Source organism: Lampetra planeri, chromosome 3 (genome assembly GCF_965212315.1).
Source record: "Lampetra planeri chromosome 3, kcLamPlan1.2.h2, whole genome shotgun sequence".
Lineage (NCBI taxonomy): Eukaryota > Metazoa > Chordata > Hyperoartia > Petromyzontiformes > Petromyzontidae > Lampetra > Lampetra planeri.
The window spans coordinates 7980133-8001268 of record NC_136109.1 but is presented as its reverse complement, the minus strand read 5'-3'; the positions used below and the strand labels follow the sequence as shown (position 1 = coordinate 8001268).

Below are 21136 nucleotides of genomic sequence, written 5' to 3'. Positions count from 1 at the left end.
TTGACACTTCACATGGCCTCAAAGTGCACCTGACCTGGCACAAGCGCCGTGGCAAATGGCAGGTATTGGTATTGGTGGGGAGCGGTGGTGTAGCGGTTAGCGCGCTGCGCTACAAATTCTTCGATCGGAGTTCTGTTCCCGCTCACGGCCAACACTAGTGACGATTATCTGAACCGGTCCTGGGCCTCCTCTGGGTCGACTCAGTCTCAAATGAGTACCTGGTGCGGTGTTAAAAAAACATCGCGACTGGGGAGACAAAGTCGGTCGGGCGTGGTGCTAGCCACCTACCCCCTCATGTGTCGTTTAATAGGTGCTCGCTAACAGCACTTGCCACAACAGTTTGTTCAGGCTATAGGGAGGATCTTTGTTTTTTTTGGGAGCAGTAATGTAACAGTTTTACACGTAGGCTTTCGTGACCAATGTCATACATAATAGAGTTTTTTGGGGGTTAGATCGCGTAATAGAGGTTTTTTTTATTAGATCGCGTATTATGGGTAATGTAGCAGTTAGCGAGCCGCCCTACAAACTCAGCGACCCGAGTTCGATTCACGCTCACGGCGCAAACACTATGTTGAACTTTTCACCGTATCTCACGGTCCTACATAGTAACTGCCAGCATTACTGCAAGGATATTCATAACCTGGAAAACCAAACTTGGACTCCTCATTAATGAATTGGCCAAACATCAAAATGAGCAGGATCTTCCTGAATGAGTATACTGAGACTCGGTGAGGCTTTCGTGGATAAAATGGATTTGCTATTACTGGTCGGAACCACCTGGTTCCACCAGCGCACAGGGGATTATTGTGTCCGTCCGTCGTGCATCCAAAAATGGGAGGGGTAGGGCTGGGTGTAGAGGGGAGGGTGGGGAGGGAATGGGTGGGGAGGGTGGGGAGGGGATGGGTGGGGCTGGGTGGGGGAGGGATGGGGCTGGGTGGGGAGGGGCTGGTCACCCCGTGGTGCCCTTATACAACTCAACGTTTAACCTACTCACGCCGGCTTGTGCCCGCCCTCACAGTCGGCCATATTTGCGGAATACACCACGCCGCCGTTGACCCTGGCCATTGACCGAGAATCCCAACGTTCCTACCAGCTCCCTCCGCAGGAATGTGTTTGTGTGTATATATACGTAAGGGCGTGTGGGGAGCCGGTAGTCCACTGTGCGACGAACCCCGACAACTCGACTTCGATTCCCACTGACGACCGATAACAGTAAGCGTATATTTGAACCAGTCTTGGGCGTCCCCAAAGGTTGACTCAGCCTTAAACAAATTATTACCTGGTGCGGTGTGTAAACATCAGCATTTGGGAGAAAAAGGCGGTCGGGCGAGGTGTTGGTCACACACCTTACTCGTGTGCCTTTGCCGGCCTTCATGTGTACTCACTAACAGCACCTGCCCCAACAGCAGAGGTCGCAAACGGGTTTTGATTCCTTACCCGTACCTGGCCGCACCAGGGTCGCAAATGGGTACCCGTACCCGTACCCGGCTGGGTACGCGCACCCGTTCCCTACCCGTACCCGTACCCTACCCGAAATGAGTGACAAACGGTGACTCACCAGTGACTCACGGCCTACCCGTACCCGTACCCGGCCGCACCAGGGTCGCAAATGGCTACCCGTACCCGTACCTGGCCGGGTAGCCGGGTATCGGGTAGGGTACGGGTATCGGGTACCCGGTTGCGACCTCTGCGCGTGCGTGCGTGTGCGCGTGTGAAAGTGAAGCTCTTGTCACCCCACGTTCTTTCCCTCCACCTCCACTGGGCACCAGGCGTTCACTTCGCATGTGGACACGTTCTCGTCAAACGGCACGCAGCGTCCAGTCTTCTCTCCTGCGGTGGACCCAAAGTCAAGAGGTGAGGAGGAGGTGGTGAAGAGGAGTAGGTGGCGATTAGGGCATCCAGAATTGAAAGAACACAGAGAGGATTGTTTTTTTAGTTTACCAGGTAAGGCCCACTGAGCTGTATAGCTCTTATCTTATTTATTTACTTTTTACCTACGTGACTTTACCGAAAAAACCTAAGAGTATGAATCCTTGCAGTCACGAAAGCTTCAAATAGAGAATTACATTGCTTTCATGGCATTATTTTGGTGATTTCGAAAAGTTTTTTTTTGCTTGGCCATGTTTGTTTGGTGTAGTACGGAGTTAGACTGATGGCCTTAATCTAAGTTGTCTTGTGGTTGTCGTTGTTGTTTGACTTGCATCCCACTGGGATTTGTGCACACAGCGTTGGTGTACGTTGCTTTTTCTGCAATATTTAGCAGTCTTTTCTTGGATTTTCTGTTTGCACTTAGTCACATAGTCACTTTAAGATGTTTTCTTGTTCACGTTTTTGTTTGCTGCGGTTGCACCCAATTCAAGAGCCGAATGGCTCACAGGGCTATACCTAATAAATAAAACTGAAACTATGAGCAGTGCCATAGGGAGGCGGGGGAGGAAGTTCGAGGCTGACGATAATCAGCTGTTACACTCATTTCCCACCTCCTAAACCACTGCACCACCGCTCCCCCACACACACATTCGTATCTTGCACACACACACACACAGAGCCCTCTCGCACCGCTATAGAGGTGATCGTTGTGCCTGGGAAGGCAGCTTGTGTCGTTTGTGCACTTCGCGAATTTGTTTTCTCCGTCCTGTGAAAACACACACACGCATTTCAAGACATTAGGGGGACGTCCATAAATGACGTCACGCGATTTTGGACGATTTTTGACCCCCCCCCGCCTTCGTCACACGTCACAAAAGGTCAGATACCCCCCCCTAAAATATGACGTCACAAAGCTCTGCTCCCCCCCCCAAAACAAATAAAACATGCTTCAAATCGCTTTAAACTATTTTCATTGTAGTGCGTATTTAATGCGGCGCTGCACTCTGATGTTGTAGAAGAAAACATTTATTAAAAAGTATATTTAATTAAGTAGAACGTGTTGTCTATATTTATTTAAAGTTGCGCATTTTGATGTGACGTCACATTTCTCAAACCTCCCCCATCGTCACACATCGTCACAAATGTCTGACCCCCCATCCCCCCCCCCCCCAGGTGCGTGACGTCATTTATGAACGGCCCCTTAAGCGAGTGCCATACGTTGAGTTCACGGCTCTTATCACGGCCGTGGCACGTGCGGGGATTTACACCGAGAGTCAGAAAGAGAAACGGAGCCGTGGATTAGAGCACAAACGCTGTTACATTTCTAGATTTGAAGTTTTCGTGACTGCAAGGATTCATACTCTTTGTTTTTTTCGGTAAAGTCACGTAAAAAAAAAATAGCCTTCGCTAAGTTGTCCTCACCTGAAGAAGGACGCTTGTGTTGCGCCCGAAACGTCGTGAATTAATTTATTTTATTTTTTAAAAATTACCTACGTTATTACACTTTGGCAGACATCGCATTGACCATTCAGGAAAGCGAGTGGGCTCTGGCACGGGCACGTCCACGATACGGGATGGCTCAAAGATCAGGAAACATGGGGTTAGATTTATTTGGACAAATCGCAAAGGGTTACTTTATTTAATTTAACACACGTTCAAACTGACTTTCGTCAACATCAATGCATGCATGAAATGTGTTTTGAAAGCTCATCAATTACGTTTTGTCTCAATTCAGTCAATGTTCCTTTTTAATTGTTAAACGTCATTTGAAAAGGAATAAGAAAAATAGATATCAGTAATATACAATAGGTATCGATTTAAAGCTTTCGTGACTTCATGGTTCTTTCGGTAAAGTCACGTAGAAGGGAAATAATAAAATAATAAAACATAATAAAATAATTCTCACGACGTTTCGGCCACAACGCAAGCAGCCGTCCTCAGGTGAAGAAATAGAGCTGTTGGAAGGACAGGACGCTGTCTTTCCGACAGCTCTGTTCTGAGAATTTTATTATGTTTTATTTTTATTGCTTTATTATTTCCCTTCTACGTGAGTACACAAAAATAGTTATCGAGAAATTAGTGTTCAATCTAGATTGTTTCAAAGTGCATAGCTCCAGTGGCTTCCGAATATCGGAAGGAAGAGCGTTCCAGACGGCCGCGGAAGGGCGTCTCAAAGCGCGCGATGCAGTAACAGAGGTCGCAACCGGGTACCCGATACCCGTACCCTACCCGATACCCGGCTACCCGTACCCGGCCGGGTACGGGTACCCGTTTGCGACCCTGGTGCGGCCGGGTACGGGTAGAGGTAGGCCGTGAGTCATTGGTGAGTAACCATTTGTCACTCATTTCCCAACCTCTTGTCTCTTCTCACAATTCAAGTTCCTAGAATCAACTCACCCGCGCCTGCAACATGGCTTCATCCCAGAGGTCGCAATCAGGTACCCGATACCCGTACCCTACCCGTACCCGGCCGGGTACGGGTAGGGTACGGGTACGGGTACCCGTTTGCGACCCTGGTGCGGCCGGGTACGGGTACGGGTAAGAAATCAAAACCCGTTTGCGACCTCTGTGCAGTGACCGTCTTTGTTCGATGGCTCGCCAAAACCCGCTGCTAGGATCACCAGAGTTTGCGTGATGACAGCAGAGGGCAATGCAAAAAATATCTATCTGACCGTTGTACTGTATTTTTATGCTGCAAACTCTATGCATTCACCGACACGCACTGACGTGGTATAGTATGATCACCCACCCCCACCCCTTTATGACCTGCATGCACGACCGTGGGGAGGCCCTCATCTGGCAGTGAATTGACAGAAAGGTTTTGCATTTTTTGTGTATGTGTAGAGGAGTCGTGGGTGACGTCACGTCACGCTCGCCCTCGGAGAGAGTGGCGTCGCAGAATGTGACGTCAGGCGGACCTTGGGGGACGGTGACGTCATGTCCCCTGGGGGATATTTAAAGGGGGACCCGGGGGTAGGAGTGGGGACTCGGGGTAGGTGATCCTCACACGAGGCTAAGGGAGGCTACTCCGCCCGACCGGCCGAGGTTGGGGTAGTCCCGGACCGGGGCAGGGAGGAGAGCCGAGTTAGCCGGCGTTGTAGGGGATCACAGTCCCCTGTCCCCTGGGGAGTTATAGGCTAGGGTGGTTTTGGTTCGGCGTAAGAACCTCAATAAACTCGGCGTGAGCCCCTAACAGAACCTGCCTCTGCGTCGTGTAACTTGCGCCGCAACACATGTACGCGACGTGTCAACTACATGTTTGCTCGCCAACACGGACCGACTGCAGGGATGGGAGGGACGCAGGGACAAATGCAAGTGGGAATTAAGGATATGGAGACTGAAATAAATGGAGGAAGTCGTGATGAGACAGAGGCAGCAAGATGGGAAGCCAAGAGACACGCGGAGTGAGAGGGTTGCTGAGGTTAATGTAATCTATATCCATTATCGCAACAGTGCTTCCGCAAAGCACGTGTCGATGTGGACATTCGTCAATAACGCACACTTAGATGGATTCCCAGCAAGCACACTCACCACACAAATACAAATCTCCCCCGTGGAGCCTTTAACAGACTTTGGGGCAAATGCTCTTAGCGAGCACCAATTAACGCTGGGACCGCACACGAAGGGGTGGGTGGGTGGCCAGCACCACGCCAAATGGCCTTTGTCTCCGCAGTGCTGATGGTTACACACCACACCAGGTACTCATTTAAGACTGAGTCGACCTAAGGAAAGCCTAGGACCACTTGAGATTATTTACTGATGTTGGCCTGGAGTGGGAATTGAATTCGATTCTCTGGGCTCTTAGTGCAGTGCGCTAACCACTGTACGACTGCTCACCACCACATTCACATTCCAACATGAACACAAACCGCACGTGTATACAAAACCACAGGAAATACGCTCATAAAAAAAACTACGAAGACAGCTATAGCCTTAACTAACTGTTGGGGTAAGCGTATTAGCGAGCACATTACGACGGCCTCCACAGCACATGAGGGGGTGAGTGGTCAGCACCACGACCGGCCGCATTTGTCTCCCAGGTGCTCATTTGATCCTGATTCGACCTAGCGGAGGCCCGGAACTGGCTCAGAAAATGGCCGCTGGTGTTGGTCGTGAGCGGGAATAGAACTGAGTTCCCAGGTTCATAGCCCAGCGCGCTAACCGCCTACGCCACCGCTCCCACACCAAAACCACCCCCACACAGCCTCACGCACATAACGTGTTGCCCATTAGTCAGGACACGTATGATTCATGTCCTTGGTTCTTGCGGTAAAGTCACGTAGAAGGGAAACAATAAAATAATAAAAATATAAAACAATAACATTCTCACGACGTTTCGACTGCAACACAAGCAATCAACATCAGGTGTGAAAAACACAGCAAGAAATTTTGAAAAAAGTGGCGGGTTTTTTTTATTTTCTTGCCGTGGTTTTTTCAAATTTAAAGTCAAAATTTAACACGTAGGATTATTTCATTTGTTTTAACACTGGCATTAAATGTTTTGATTGTTAATTATTGAAGTTAATATTTGATCTATCATCATTCACCTCAAATCCATCATTTACAAAACTCGACCAAGAACATACTCTTTTTGGTTCTTTCGGTAAAGTCACGTAGGTATAAAACAAAATAAATCAAATCACGACGTTTCGGGCGCAACATAAGCGTCCGTCATCAGGTGGGACAACCACAGCAAGAAACAATTGCTGAAGTGGGCAAAAGGGGCAGCTGTAACAAGAGGCTATATAGGTAAGAGAGGGAAGGAGGAGCCAGGGAGGAGAGATAGAGAGGGGGGTTTGGGATAGAGGGAGTGGAGGCTACAAGTAAGACACAAGCACGGCAAAAAATGCCGGGGTGTGCCCGAAACGTCGTGATTTAATTTATTTTATTGTATACCTACGTGACTTTACCGAAAGAACCAACGAGTATGGATCCCTGCAGTCACGAAAACTTCAAATCTAGATCGACAATTAACCCTTGAATGCATTGAGACAAACATAATTGATGAATCTTCAGAGATTAGATCTGTAATCTTTAAAAAAGCCCTAAATTAATTTAAAAAGATAATTCATGCATTCATGTTAATGGCAGTCAGTTTGAACATGTGTTAAAATACATTATATAATCCATAAAAGAGGTTTTTTGGGTTAGATCACGTAAATATACATGCGTCGTCAAACGTGCCACCAACCGACACAGCCAATTAGTAAGGTTTGTCACGTAAACAAGAAACATACTAATTCGTTACTAGTACAGCACACCGGTGTGTTGGAGAGTAAACCCACAAAATTGACAATTGGAGTCCGATGTTTTTTCGGCCAGTAATTCCAACTGGCATCATCAGGCGACAGCCAGATTTGTGGAGAAATCATCCTGTTCCGTTCTTATTGTTATACAACACTGTGGGATTTACACCATTGGAACCTCATTTGCCAGTAAAAAATTTGATAATTGGTTTTTACCCTTCTATCTGGCAACAAAACTGACACCTTTTTTACAAGGAGTCATGTTTGCATAAACCACAATACCTGCAGTCATAATGCGAACAAAAAAGATAACTCTGATAATGTATGCACTAGGCTTTAAGGAAAGCTGCCTCGGGTGTGGACCAATCAACTTCAAGGACAGTGCATACATTAACAGAGTTATGTTTTTTTTTGCATTATGACTGCAGGTATTGTGGTCTATGCAAACATGACTCCTTGTAAAAAAGGTGTCAGTTTTGTTGCCAGATAGAAGGGTAAAAAAACAATTATCCTGTGCGATTTGTTAAAATAAACATAATAAACCCAGGTGTCCTGACTTTTGGGCCACAGACATGACCACACAGACATTGAAAACCACGTAGAAAACTACAAGAACATAAATGCATCACGGCCCACGTGAACACACACAATACACACCAACTACACAATAAACCCAACACAATAATATCTTCCATAATGGAGGTTTTTTTTGGGTTAGATCGTGTAAATATATAAATGTGTCGTTAAAACCCGCCACCACCCGACGCAGCCAACTAGTAAGGGTTGTCACGTAAACAGAACGTGGCCAATTCGTCACTAGTACAGCACACCGGTGTGTTGGAGAGCCAAGCCACAGCATTTACACTCTGAGTACGACGTTTTGCCAGAAATTACAACTAGCTTCATCAGGCGACAGATAGATTTGTGGAGAAATCCACCTGTTTCGTTCCTTAAATAGAGGTGTAGATGTGGTGACCACACTTCTGCGCTCTGGCACAAAGTGGGGGGGAGGGGGATTAATGAGCCAACGTACATTATGCATGCGCATTATGCAAGCCCTTTGATCTTCTCCTTCCTGTCCATTGTGTGTATTAAAATAGCCGTACCAACGGTAATCCCTATTGAAGTATGGTGCCCTGTATAGGCATGCATTTAAACAATGTGTTATTTGATGATTCTCTTCCACGCAGCACTAAGTCGGTAGCTATCCCAACGGTTAAAATGTTTTTATTATTTCTTTAAATTTTGATAGATTCTCTAATTAGTCTTGGCCAGTAGTAGCTAGTTTTGCAACATTATCAAAATCAATTGAGTGTTCTTGTTGGCACGCGTGTTTTGCTACTGCTGACAGTTGAATTTGTGAGTATTTAATATTTATCTGATGTTCTTTTAGTCTCGTGCTAATCATTCGTCCTGTTATTTGATTTGGTTTTGGCATTCGTTAAGTTTATCTTTGCCGTGGTCTAGCCACACGGCAAATAATTTAATAATTCATTCAACACGTTAAAGAAGCTCTGCAAATAAATGGTTACAATGATGCACAAATCAACAGGGCATTGAATGCCAAAACCAAATCAAATAACACGAGCATTGAAACTGTCCAAGTAATAAAAATGATCTAAATACCGTACATTGCGGGAGTAACTGATAAACTAGCCAGATGTTTGAAAAAACCAAACATCCGAGTCAGATTTGGCACCGTACATAAAATACAGAAATTTATATATCGTACAAAAGATGTATTACCAAAGCTATCAACAGAAGGTGTGTGCAGGATTAACTGCACTTGTGGCAAATGTTATGTTGGGCAAACAGGACGAATGATCAGCACGAGACTAAAATAATATCAGAGAAATATTAAATTCTCCCAAATACAAATGTCAGCAGTAGCAGAACAGGCGTGCCAACAAGGGCACTCAATTGATTTTGATGTTGAAGTTCTGTGCAAAACTAGCTACTACTGGCCAAGACTAATTAGAAAATCTATCGAAATTGAAAGAAATAAAAAAATATTTTAACCGTTCGGATAGTTACTCAATTGATTTTGAAGTTCTGTGCAAAACTAGCTACTACTGGCCAAGACTAATTAGAGAATATATCGAAATTGAAAGAAATAAAAATGATTTAACCATTCGGATAGTTACCGATTTAGTGCTGCGTGGAAGCCAAACATCAAATAATACATTGTTTAAATGCATGCCTATACAGGGCACCATACTTCAATAGGGGTTACCGTTCATACGCCTATTTTAATATACAAAATGGACCGGAAGGACAAAATAAAAGGGCTCGCATAATGCGCATGCATAATGTACATTGGCTCATTAATCCCCCTCCCCCACTTTGCGCAAGAACGCAGAAGTGTGGTAACCACATCTACGCCTTTATATAAGTGTAGTGACGTAAATGGGGTCACTATGGCGGTTAGCACCAGCTACCGTCACAAGAGTGGAGCTGTGGGTCTTGGGCCTCTCTCGGGCACCAGAGTGGGTATCAGAGGTCGCAAACGGGTTTTGATTCCTGACCCGTACCCGGCCGCACCAGGGTCGCAAACGGGTACCCGTACCCAGCCGGGTAGGGTACGGGTATAGGGTACCCGATTGCCACCTCTGGGATGAAGCCATGTTGCAGGCGCGGGTTAGGATGATTCTAGGAACTTGAATTGTGAGAAGAGACAAGACGTTGGGAAATGAGTGACAAACGGTTACTCACCAGTGACTCACGGCCTACCCGTACCCGTACCTGGCCCCACCAGGGTCGTAAACGGGTACCCGTACCCGGCCGGGTACGGCTAGCCGGGTATCGGGTAGGGTACGAGTATCGGGTACCCTGTTGCGACCTCTGGTGGGTATGCCATGGAAGCAGGCCCTAGGGGGCATAGTCCTGGTGACAGTGAGAGAGAGGTCGAGTGAGGCCTCACGTGACAGTCTGGGTGACCCCGAGAAGGCACGTGACTGGACGAGGTGGCAAGGGGGGCCCAAAAGGGGGAAAGAGGGACACGTGACGTAGGGGCCAGAGCCTTCGGGAAGGCCGATAAAGGCCAAGTCCCGAGCCCCGATCAGGGCTGTTCTCTGGAATCAATCCTCGGTGATACGTCTCTCCGATCTTCGGTCTTCGCTCGGCATCGTGGGTCAGTCACAATGTTACTGACTGACCCGGTTATGCAGTTGCCCCCGTGGTGGCTTAGTTAATACTCAAAGTGGCTATCACCTATGTTGTTATTTAGTACGTTTATGTAGTTACCCGGTTGGGGTGTTGGAATCAACGTGTTGCCTCCAAGTCAAGTGTGTGCCTCCGTGAAGAACACTACATAAGGAAGAACAACCGGTGGACTTCTCCACAAATCTGGCTGTCGCCTGATGAAGCTGGTTGTAATTACTGGCGAAACGTTGTACTCAAAAAGAAGGAAGCTCGTAAACATGGCAGCACAGCACCGCATATCGAGAGGCTGCACACAAGTGGTGGGTTTGGGTGGGAGAGCGGATTTGGAGCGGGGCAGGAGTTGCTTGGTTAGAAATTGTGGAGCGAGGTGTCGTCGTTATCGTTGTGTTTGATCATGTGGGTGGGTTGGGGGGGATAATCTGAGCCTAAAATCAAAACAGGCAGTGCGTTACACAGGCAGTCGTCAGGTCACAGACAGACACACACAAATTGGGTCTCCGCACTCCATCCAATGGGCCACAGGGTTTGGCCTGAACTCAACTCACTCCGTTGTGGCTGTAAGCCGTCGGCAGGCGTAATGATATTAACCGAGGCGGGCGGGAGGGGGACGGATGCTGGTAAATCCGGACCATTACATTTTTACCCAATGCTCAGTGATGTAATCAGATTATCGTTGCTCAGCGTCTACCGGTTTCATGATCGCTTTATAGAAATAATTTCATTTTTTTACAGTTTTTTAAATAGATTCTCACGTACGTATAAGCAATTTCAGCGGGGAAGAACTGCTCAACAGCGTGACCTGCTCGGTTCAAATATGAGCACAGCCAACGCTTACAGAACACGATACAAGGCCGACATTCATCATATATAGCGCTCGTATTTGTTTTACTTAACAGTATATCCACCTCATAGACACAGCATTGAAGTATTCACAAAATTAGCCAGGCATTGCCTCATTGTCCAGGAAGTAGCAGCAATAATATTCTTTAATTTCGATTTAAAGCTTTCGTGACTGCAGGGATTCATATTCTTGGTTCTTTCGGTAAAATCACGGAGAAGGGAAATGATAAAATAATAAAACATAATAAAAATTATCACTATTTCAGAGAATATTAACACAAATTCTCACTATTTGTGAGAATTTGAATGATGTTTTATTATTTTATTATTTCCCTTCTACGTGACTTTACCGAAAGAACCAAGAAGATGAATACGGGCAAATGTCCCTCATTCCCGTCAAGGCTGTTGCTGTTGGGGCCAATTCCACACACAGGCGTCTTTATATCACCACTGCAGATGTGCGTGCATCGCACAGTGTATTCGTGCTCCTGTTAATGAGCATAAACCATCACGCGAACTCGGGTCATCCTCACAGCAGCGGCTCTTGACGAGCCCTCGATCAAAGACGGTCACAGCATTGTGCACTTTCAGATGCGCTTCTGCGGCCGTCTGGAACGCTCTTCCTTCCGATATTGTGAAGCCACTGGAGCTATGTACTTTTTAATCATCTAGATCAAGGCCGTAATTATAATTTATATTGGGGGGGGGGGGGGCGCATTAATTATGCTCAAAATGTTCCCCCCCCCCCCCCCCCAATATATTGCTATTTTAAAAAAATTGCTGTGCTATGTAAATAAAAACAACAATTTGCTCAACCTTGGCCACAATATCTGGACTTGTCTTCATATAAATCAATGCATAGATTTATGTTTATATGATTGTGGTTATGGTTGTACTTTACTTTATTACTCCTTAATCTCTGCCATTACATACAATGAAACAAGAAATGGTAAAAAAAAGTAAAAACAGAGCAATGCAAATAAAAAAAAAAGTCCATCCCACGCGTTAGTGATTTTTTTTTTAAATATATTTTAGGCAGGAAATGAGTTTTCAAATTGAGATCTTTTTCTGAGTTGGGACCCCCAGACACCCTGGAAGATTTGGTCCCCCCCCAATGTTGACTCCATGGCTACGGCCTTGATCTAGATTGAACACTCATTTCTTGAGAACTGCTTTTTGTGCTTAGTTTGTTGTCCTTCCCCTGCACGTCCGATTAGTAGGGTTGGCTACATACAGTGCGAAAGAAGTTCAACGCACACTCATTTAAAGACCAGCTCGTTTAAAGGCTGACTGGCGGAGGCCCAGGACACGGTTAGATGGAGATTTCAGGCTTCAGGTTTATTTTTTTTAAGCCAGGTAAGAATTCAAGAGACCAGGGATGAGTCCCATTAACGAGAATGACCCGGCTCAGTCAGAGATTGTCACTCGTGGTACGTGTCATCGCCAGACGTCAACCTTGAGTTGATCAGGATTCATATTCTTGGTTCTTTCGGTAAATATTCATATTCTTGGGTTTTTTCGGTAAAGTCACGTAGGTAAATTTTTTTAATTAATCAAATTAAATAAAATAAAAATAAAATAAAAATCACGACGTTTCGGAGGCAACACAAGCAATCATCATCATCAGGTATTTCATTATTTCCCTTCCACGTGACTTTACCGAAAGAGCCAAGAATATGAATCCCTGCAGTCACGAAAGCTTTAAATTGAAATTTATCAGGATTGTTGCTTACAATGAGCGACACGCTACGAAACCACCACTCTCCTCACGCAGACTCTCATGTGCAGCCTTTTACAGACTTCTTTTGGGGCAAGTACTGTTAGCTAGCATCTATTAAGATCGGCAAAGCGCACGAGAGGGTAGTGCGGCCATCAAACATGCACTGACCACCCCTCGTGTCCCACCGAGGCTGAATTCTACACACAGTGCCAAGCACTCCCTTCATACTGAGTTGATATAAGTGAGGCCAAGCACCAATTCATATTATGTCACTGATGTTGTCCATGAACAGGAATTGAATTCATGATGTTGCGAGGTTCATAGCACAGTGCGATGATTACTGCTCCCAAAAAATGCACCCGCACATACAGACTGCCCATGCATTTCTCTCCGCGATTATTAAACTAATGAAGCCACAGTCCAAAACACCTCCCTGCTCACATGAGCACTGGAGAATTTGCTCATCTCCATTCACAGCACTGGCTCAACGGTACGTATGTATGTTGAACTTATTTCACACCGTACCTAGCCAACCGTGCTAATTGGGGGTGCAGTGGAAATTCCACGTTTCTATGATGGGGAACAAGTACATCCATGAGACAACCATTGTTGTTTTCTAGCAAGTTGGGACTCATATTATTGACCCTGAAGATACGACGATGGGACGTGTAAACACTTGCTGGAAGTTGAACTCGCAACCTTCCAAGAGCAGTGAATGCTCGTTATATACATTGCACGGAGGAAAGGAAACGATCAGACTCGCTAAACTCAGTCCTTCATTCCCATTAGCAAAGATATCGAGATGTGAATATTATGAGCGACCGCGGTATTAGCTGTAACAGAGTGACAAAGAAGCGATTGAACGACTGTGAAAGAGTCGCGGTCGAGGATAAGTGAGCGCAGGAGTTGATCAATAATAGGCGTCTGGAGATAAGAGTACTTAAGGAGTTATATGACGTCATATGCTCAGGCTGTTCGATAGACATGACGCGATGTCTGCGTAGCATTTGCGTACATATGCGATTCATATACACGTTGTATAATCTGCAAACACCACAATATTGATTTAGTGCCATATAATCGTGGATCTTTGGAAGCAATATCGACAGGCTAAATCATTAACTCCGCCAGAAATGTGTTTCTGCCTGTCCCAAGCCAGGATGAAGGTGGAGAGGGTTGGTGTCTGGTGGCAACCGGCCGTAAAACCCTAAAGCCATTACATGAAAAGTCCTGGCAAAACAAATGGCCCTCATACTCTTAGGTTTTTTCGGTAAAGTCACGTAGGTAAAAAAATAAAATAAAAATTAATAAAAGTAAAATAAAAAATCACGACGTTTCGGAGGCAACACAAGCTTCCGTCTTCAGGTGGAACCGTCACAGCTACGATTGCTGTATCAAGTAAAGAGAAATTGCAAGAGACCCGACCTTGTATATATACTGGTTGAGGGGGGAGGAGCCAGGTTAGGCCCCTGGACAGGAGTTTTTAAATCCTTTATATTAAGTTCACTTGATTGCGAGCTTACGACCGTGCAAATCTTTCGGTCGTTTTTTAACCCACTTCCCGTGATCCAATCGAGCTGACATTTTGCACACAGACTCGTTGTGCGTGACAATTTATTTTCGTGAAAATTTTTTTCCCAAATTTTACACTTTTTAGGATTTTTTTTTATATATTTAATTACCAAGTGCTTAATTGCTGCAGGCAATCATCTGACCCATAGGTGGCAGCCATCTCAAGCCAGAGGATGAGAGGACTCTAGCCGCCACGCATATAAAGGATTTATAGTGAAAAACTTAGTTTTTACGGGTTAATTTTTTTTTATGATAAGATTGGTGCGGCTGAGGCTGCTGCTAGGACTGAACCTTTGTTATGTAGACTGCCAGGGTGGGCCCTCAGTTCCCCGCAGCCCTTAAGTGAGCAGAGGGTGCAAAGAATCTCGGGACCCAATGATTTTACTGCTGCAGGGAGTGCTGACACGGGCGGTGATAGTATGTTGTCTGCAACATATCAAGATGGAGAAACAGAATGTAAAGACATGGTCTGCTGCTGAGGCAGACTGTTTTAAAAGTTTTGAAATGGGTGTAGCTCAAGGGTTATAAAGAAGTGGCCTGGGCTAGTGATGTTAATGTGAAAAATTAGCATGTAACTGTAAGATAGAAGAGCGGCCTCCTAAACGAGGGCATGGAAGTGGCTATGTTAATGTGAGAAATTAGCATGTAAAAGTAAGCTAGGAGAGCGCCTTTGAGGTACAACCATTGCAAACCTTTTAAAACAGCCTGCCTCAGCAGCAGACCATGCTTTCCCACCTGATGATGGACGCTTGTGTTGCGCCCAAAACGTCGTGATCTATTTTATTTTATACCTACGTGACTTTACCGAAAACTTCAAATCGAGATAGAATGGAAAGAGCAGAAGGTTGTTGGGGAGGATGATGAGATTGGCCACGTAGAATATTGGAATAATTACAAGAAAAGGTCAGGAATTAGTGGACTGCTTGAGGAGGAGAAAGATGACATCGCATGCATCCAGAAAACAAAATGGAAAGGCAGCAGAGCGAAATTGATTGGCTGTGCTTTTAAATTGCTATACCATGGAACAATATCAAGGAGAAATGGGGTTGGAGTTGTGCTAAGTGAGGAGATGAAGACAAAGGTGGCGGAAGTCGGAAGAGTGAATGACTGATGAGAGTCAGATTGGACAGTGGGGTTGTAAATGTGGTGTGTGCGTATGTCCCGCAGATCGGCTGCAGTGAGCAAGAGAAGGATTCATTTTGAGAGAGCTTAGACCAGTAGCTTCAAAGCTTACTGGTAGATGAAGCAGTGGGGATGGGCACAGACTTAAATGGAAGAGTGGAAATAAGTAAGGACGGATATCAAAGGAACCATGGTGGATGCGGATATTTCAGTTTCATTTACAGTAGAACCTCGGAGATCGAATGCACCAGAACTCGAACAAATCGGTGTTCGAACGATATTTCTGAACAATGTTTTGCCCCGGAAACCGAACGAAATTCGGAGGTCGAACGGGCAATCGCCACTTGAAAGAACCTGCACGGCTGAGATGCGCATGGCCAGCGTGCATGACGCTTGCCCAGACAAAGGTTTTGCCGTGTGAGAAGTTCAGTTAACACTTAGCTCTAACCCAGTGCAGTTACTCGCAAAACATCGTTCCTTAATTTTTTAACACCACCACCTCCTCCTCACCACTTCCACTCAAGCCATCAACTCTCTGTACTACAGGTAAAAAGTGAAGTTCAATGTTAATTTATTTCATTTTTTCCATATATTTATTCATTTATTCCATTTATTTATTGTGTTTCTTGTTTTTTTGTATGATTTTATGCATGTAATTACTATAAACTTCGTGTAAAAATGCTTTATAATGAGAGATTTGTTTGTGTTTGGAACCAATTAATTAATGTCATTTACATTAATTCTTATGGGGAAAATTAATTCGGTGTTCAAGCAAATCGGCGTTCGAATGGCCTTCTGGAACGGATTAAGTTCGATCTCCGGGGTACCATTGTATTAGGTATAACCCCATGAGCCATGCGGCTCTTGACTCGGGTGCAACCGCAACAAAACAAAAACATGAACAAGAAACATCTTAAAGTGACTATACGCAACAGAAAAAATCCTGGAAAAAACAGCAAAGTCTTCCAGAAAAAACACCGCATTTCAACGCTGTGTGCAAAAAAAATCCCAGTTGGATGCAAGTCAAACAATAACAACCATAAGACAATGTAGATTAAAGTTATCAGGCCAACTCTGCACTACAACAAACAAACATGACCAAACCACAGAGAAGATGAGAGAGAAAAGGCTGGTGTGGTTAGGTCATGTTGATAGACAACAGAAAAACGATGTGGGTCAGACGGTGCAAGTGATGCAAGTGGAAGGAAATAAATCAAGAGGAAGGCAGAAAAAGAGGTGAGGCGATAGGATGCGGTCGGACACGGTGGCCCGAGGAACGGAAAGGGAGATGGTGCAGGACAGGGCAGCATTGAGAAGGTTGGCAAGTGGGACAAATGCGTGGAAGAAGAAGATTCACAGTTTAAATAATTGCCAGGTTTGAACCCAGCATCTGGATGGCTCCGACAAGCAGCCATTAATTTCACTCTCCTGAAGCCATCCATCTGGTCGACTGATGCTCGAATATTCTTTTGACAGGAAACCATTTAAGGGAATCGATTTTTGAAACACGGGGTCAAAGATCATCAATTCCCATCCGTCCATCAGTTGTTTATGGGAAGCGTCGTGGTGTTGGTGGTGGTACACAAAGGAAGACAGTCGCGTTTATTTTATATGAGACATGCACTGAGCACTATTATGGGCTCGTAAAGGACGTTACTCGGGCAGTTGGAGGCAGTTGCCCTCCAACAACAACGGAGGGCAGATGAGTGATGCTCGCAACGAGCGGCTAAAACCACAGCAAATTGGCACAATCGAGAGCAGCTTCGGTTTGGCCGGATAGAGGCTGGATAGGAGATGGGCTCATGCAGTAGAGAAGGATGTGGAGCTGAGTGGATTTGCTGATGACTCGTACCGGCAATGACTGGTTCCAGTGGTCCCATAACAGCTGACTCAGAACCGTGACCTCCTGTAAGCAAGCGAGCCTTCCACACTTCGCGTGATAGCCTCAAGGCACACCTAGCCTGGCACAAGTGCCGTGGTGATGTAACCGCCACTTAGTGGCGAATGACCACTCAGGAGTTGTTATGTATACATTGCGTAATTGTATAATAGCGATCAAGCGCGCCAGCGTTGACGTTTAAGAGGATACCTATGGATTTAATCCCTGCTTTTTACAAAACACCACCCCTCCCCCCCACGTCTTCTGATGATACCTTCTCCAGCCTGCATTCTACTTTTCCCTGCATTGCAACATAGGCAAAGCCATGTACACAGCACGCGTGTGCAATGCGTGTGGGCATGCACACGTGTTGGGGCAAGTGCGCGCCGTTTGCAACATTGTGGTCGGCTCGGTTGGAAGTTCGATATTCAGGTGACATTCGCAACTGCATCATCATCATCTCTACACTTCTAAAAAACAACGGTTATGTGAAGCTGGATGAATGTGAGTGTTTGTGCACAACCTTCACAGCAAGAGTGAGGGTTGTTGTGCAAGCGTTCACACATGTGTAGTGGTGTTAACTACTCGCTGTTCGCAAACTGTGAGAGAGCGGATCGTAAACAAGGTTTTCCCGCTAAATCAGACGGTCAGGGTCAAATGGGGTGAGGTAGGATCCAAACGCCAGATTGGGAAGGACCAATCGGAGGGTTCCACAAGGTGGCCGGGGATTGGACAACCCGGCCACGAACAGGTATAAAAGCCAGAGCGCTGAGAGCTCTTGGCCAGTTCTGCTACACGAAGACCCAAGTCGGCCGAAGACATCTAGGACCCTGGACCAAGCCCTCCAGCCCTTATCAGGGCTAGGGCTCAGAGTAACCAGTGGTCGGGGAGAGATCCCCTAGGTCCAGCCAGAGGACGCTGGGAGAGCAGGGAGATTAGATAACCTGCAAGGTCCGGAGCCTGTACCTTCTGAGGGTAACGGGTGATGGGACCATATACCCCTTAGTGTGATAGGGACTGTGTATCAAGATAATAAACAGTGTGTGCCATAAAGAAGTTTAGAAGTCCCTCCTTTACAACACTACACATGTATGTTGAACCTCTTTCGCACCGTACGTAGCCAACCGTGCTAATCTGAGGTTTGGGACACGGTTGTGGCTTGTGCAAATATTCACTGAATATTGAACTTCCAACCAACTTCTAACTGCGGTTTGAGACAAAACCTCTATGAAGGCCGGCATGCCACATTGAGGGAGTGGGTGGGTGGCCAGCACCACGCCCGGATGCATTTGTCTCCCCAGTGCTGATGTTTACACAACGGTACCAGGTACTCATTTGAGGCTTAGTCATCCTACTCGGGGAGGGGCCCAGGAACCGGTTCGAAAATTCACCACTGTTAGTCGTGAGCTGGAATCGAACTTGGGTTGCCTGGTTCAGAGTTCAGTGCGCCAACCACTGTGCCACCGCTCCCACCATGCTATTGTCAATCCACTGCTGGATGAGGGCCTCGGTCCCCATGCCATGCGGGTCTTGGGGGTCGTGCGAGGTTACCTTGACCATCCTTAACTACGCTAACTCAGTGTGGGATAGTGAAGGTGGGCAGCATAGACATGAAAGTATAGTACAGTACAACGAATTTTACTGGTAGGAACCTCCTGGTTACACCAGCCCACAGGGGATTATTGTGTCCGTCGTGCAGGGAGGGGCTGGGTGTGGAGGGGGGGGGCTGGGTGGGGAGGGCAGGGTGGGGAGGGGCTGGGTGGGGAGGGTGGGGAGGGGCTGGGTGGGGAGGGTGGGGAGGGTGGGGAGGGGCTGGGTGGGGAGGGTGGGGAGGGTGGGGAGGGGCTGGGTGGGGAGGGTGGGGCTGGGTGGGGGCTGGGTGGGGTGGGGAGGGTGGGGAGGGGCTGGGTGGGGGGTGTGGGGCTGGGTGGGGCTGGTCACCCCGTGGTGCCCTTATAAAACTCAACGTTTAACCTACTCACGCCGGCTTGTGCCCGCCCTCACAGTCGGCCATATTTGCGGAATACACCACGCCACCGTTGACCCTGGCCATTGACCGAGCAACCCAACGTTCCTACCAGCTCCCTCCACAGGAATGTGTTCGCAGCACTACCTCCTGCTGGCAATGCAGCCCCGCAGCCGCCTACAGCACTTGGTTAATTCATGTGGCTCACCCACCCAGGTTAAAACTCTGCTGAGCTTCTGAGATCTGATGGGATTGGGAGAATTCATAGAAATGTCTGCAAAAAGTTGTAGCAGTTAGCGTGCTGCGCCATGAACTCGGCAAACTCAGTTGTATTTCCACATACGGTCAACACCAGTGACGATGATATTATCTGAACCGGTCCTGGGCTTCCCCTAGGTCGAATCAGCCTAAAATGAGTATCTCCTGTGGTGTGTAAACAATGCCATGTGGCAGACAAAGACTGTTGAGCGTGGTGCTGGCCACCCACCCCCTTGCGTGTCGTGCCGTCCCCTTCATAGGCGCCCGCTAAAAGCACTTGCCCCAAAAGTATGTTGAGGCTGCACTAAAATAAATTGTTAAGCAGGAGTGTAAAAACTAATTAGTTGCGTTCTCAGTGAAAATGTGGTAGATTGGGGGTCAGAGGCCAGAGGTCGCAAACGGGTGTTGATTCCTTACCCGTACCCGTACCCGGCCGCACCAGGGTCGCAAACGGGTACCCGTACTCGTACCCGGCCGTACCCGTACCCTACCCGTACCCGACCGGGTACGGGTAGGGCACGGGTATCGGGTACCCGATTGCGACCTCTGGGATGAAGCCATGTTGCAGGCGCGTGTGGATTGATTCTAGGAACTTGAATTGTGAGAAGAGACAAGAAGTTGGGAAATGAGTGACAAACAGTTACTCACCAGTGACTCACGGTCTACCCCTACCCGTACCCGGCCGGGTACGGGTAGCCGGGTATCGGGTAGGGTACGGGTATCGGGTACCCGATTGCGACCTCTGTCAGAGGCCTACTTGGGGGTCAGAGGCCTTTTTTGTCCTGGTGCTCCACACGTGCCTCTAGGGCAGTGGTTTTCAAACTGTGGTCCCCAGACCACCCAATGGTACGTGACCGCCCTCCAGGTGGTCCGCAGGGTTGTCATGCAAATGCGGGTTGATCCGGAAAGAATGGCAATGTTTATACCTTTTGTTTCGGACCTGTATTAATATTTGATTCATGATATTTAATTTCAATATGAAATAAGGTAAACTACCCTCGTTAAACTACCCTAACGCTAAGATCTAAATGCCCCCCCCCTCTAAGAAAAACCTGCCGTGTAAAAAAAAGTTGTATTGTTCCGGTAATATCATCTTCTATGACTGGTATTTAGAGAGGGAAGTGAATGCGTCTTGTCACCAGGGGTGGGGGGCTGGGTGTTCCGCGGAAATACTGCTCTAGAGGACAACAATCACCTGAAAATGATTATGGCTGATGGCATATCGTTCGTTAGCACCAGGATATAGGCGGCATATTATTCCCTGAGTAGGGCTCTTACCCTACTCGATAGAAAGGGAAGAGTCGGGCACTGATCGGTGGTGTGTTGACGAAAAATAGTGCCTGCTGTTGGTTAAACGTGTCGATCAGACTCATTAGTGTTGGAGAGAGGGCAATCCGATGGAACTGTGATAAAAAAAACCTGCCCAACGATGCTCACCGGCTCCCTCGTGATCGCTCCGCATGCATAAAATATTAGGAAACCACTGATCCTCGCAGCGGCTT

The 21136-nt window shown here is 46.8% G+C and overlaps 1 protein-coding gene across 1 annotated transcript in view; it reads right to left on the bottom strand.

Annotated features, from left to right (window-relative positions):
• The window catches only part of LOC144737563 (P2X purinoceptor 3-like), a 43294-nt gene that overhangs the window by 12966 nt on the left and 9192 nt on the right, over positions 1-21136 (bottom strand). The window contains exons 4-5 of the mRNA XM_078620322.1: positions 2560-2635; positions 1734-1830 (exon numbers count right to left, since the gene is read on the bottom strand). Coding sequence (XP_078476448.1) covers positions 1734-1830; positions 2560-2635 — 173 coding nt within the window. The remainder of the gene's footprint in view (positions 1-1733; positions 1831-2559; positions 2636-21136) is intronic.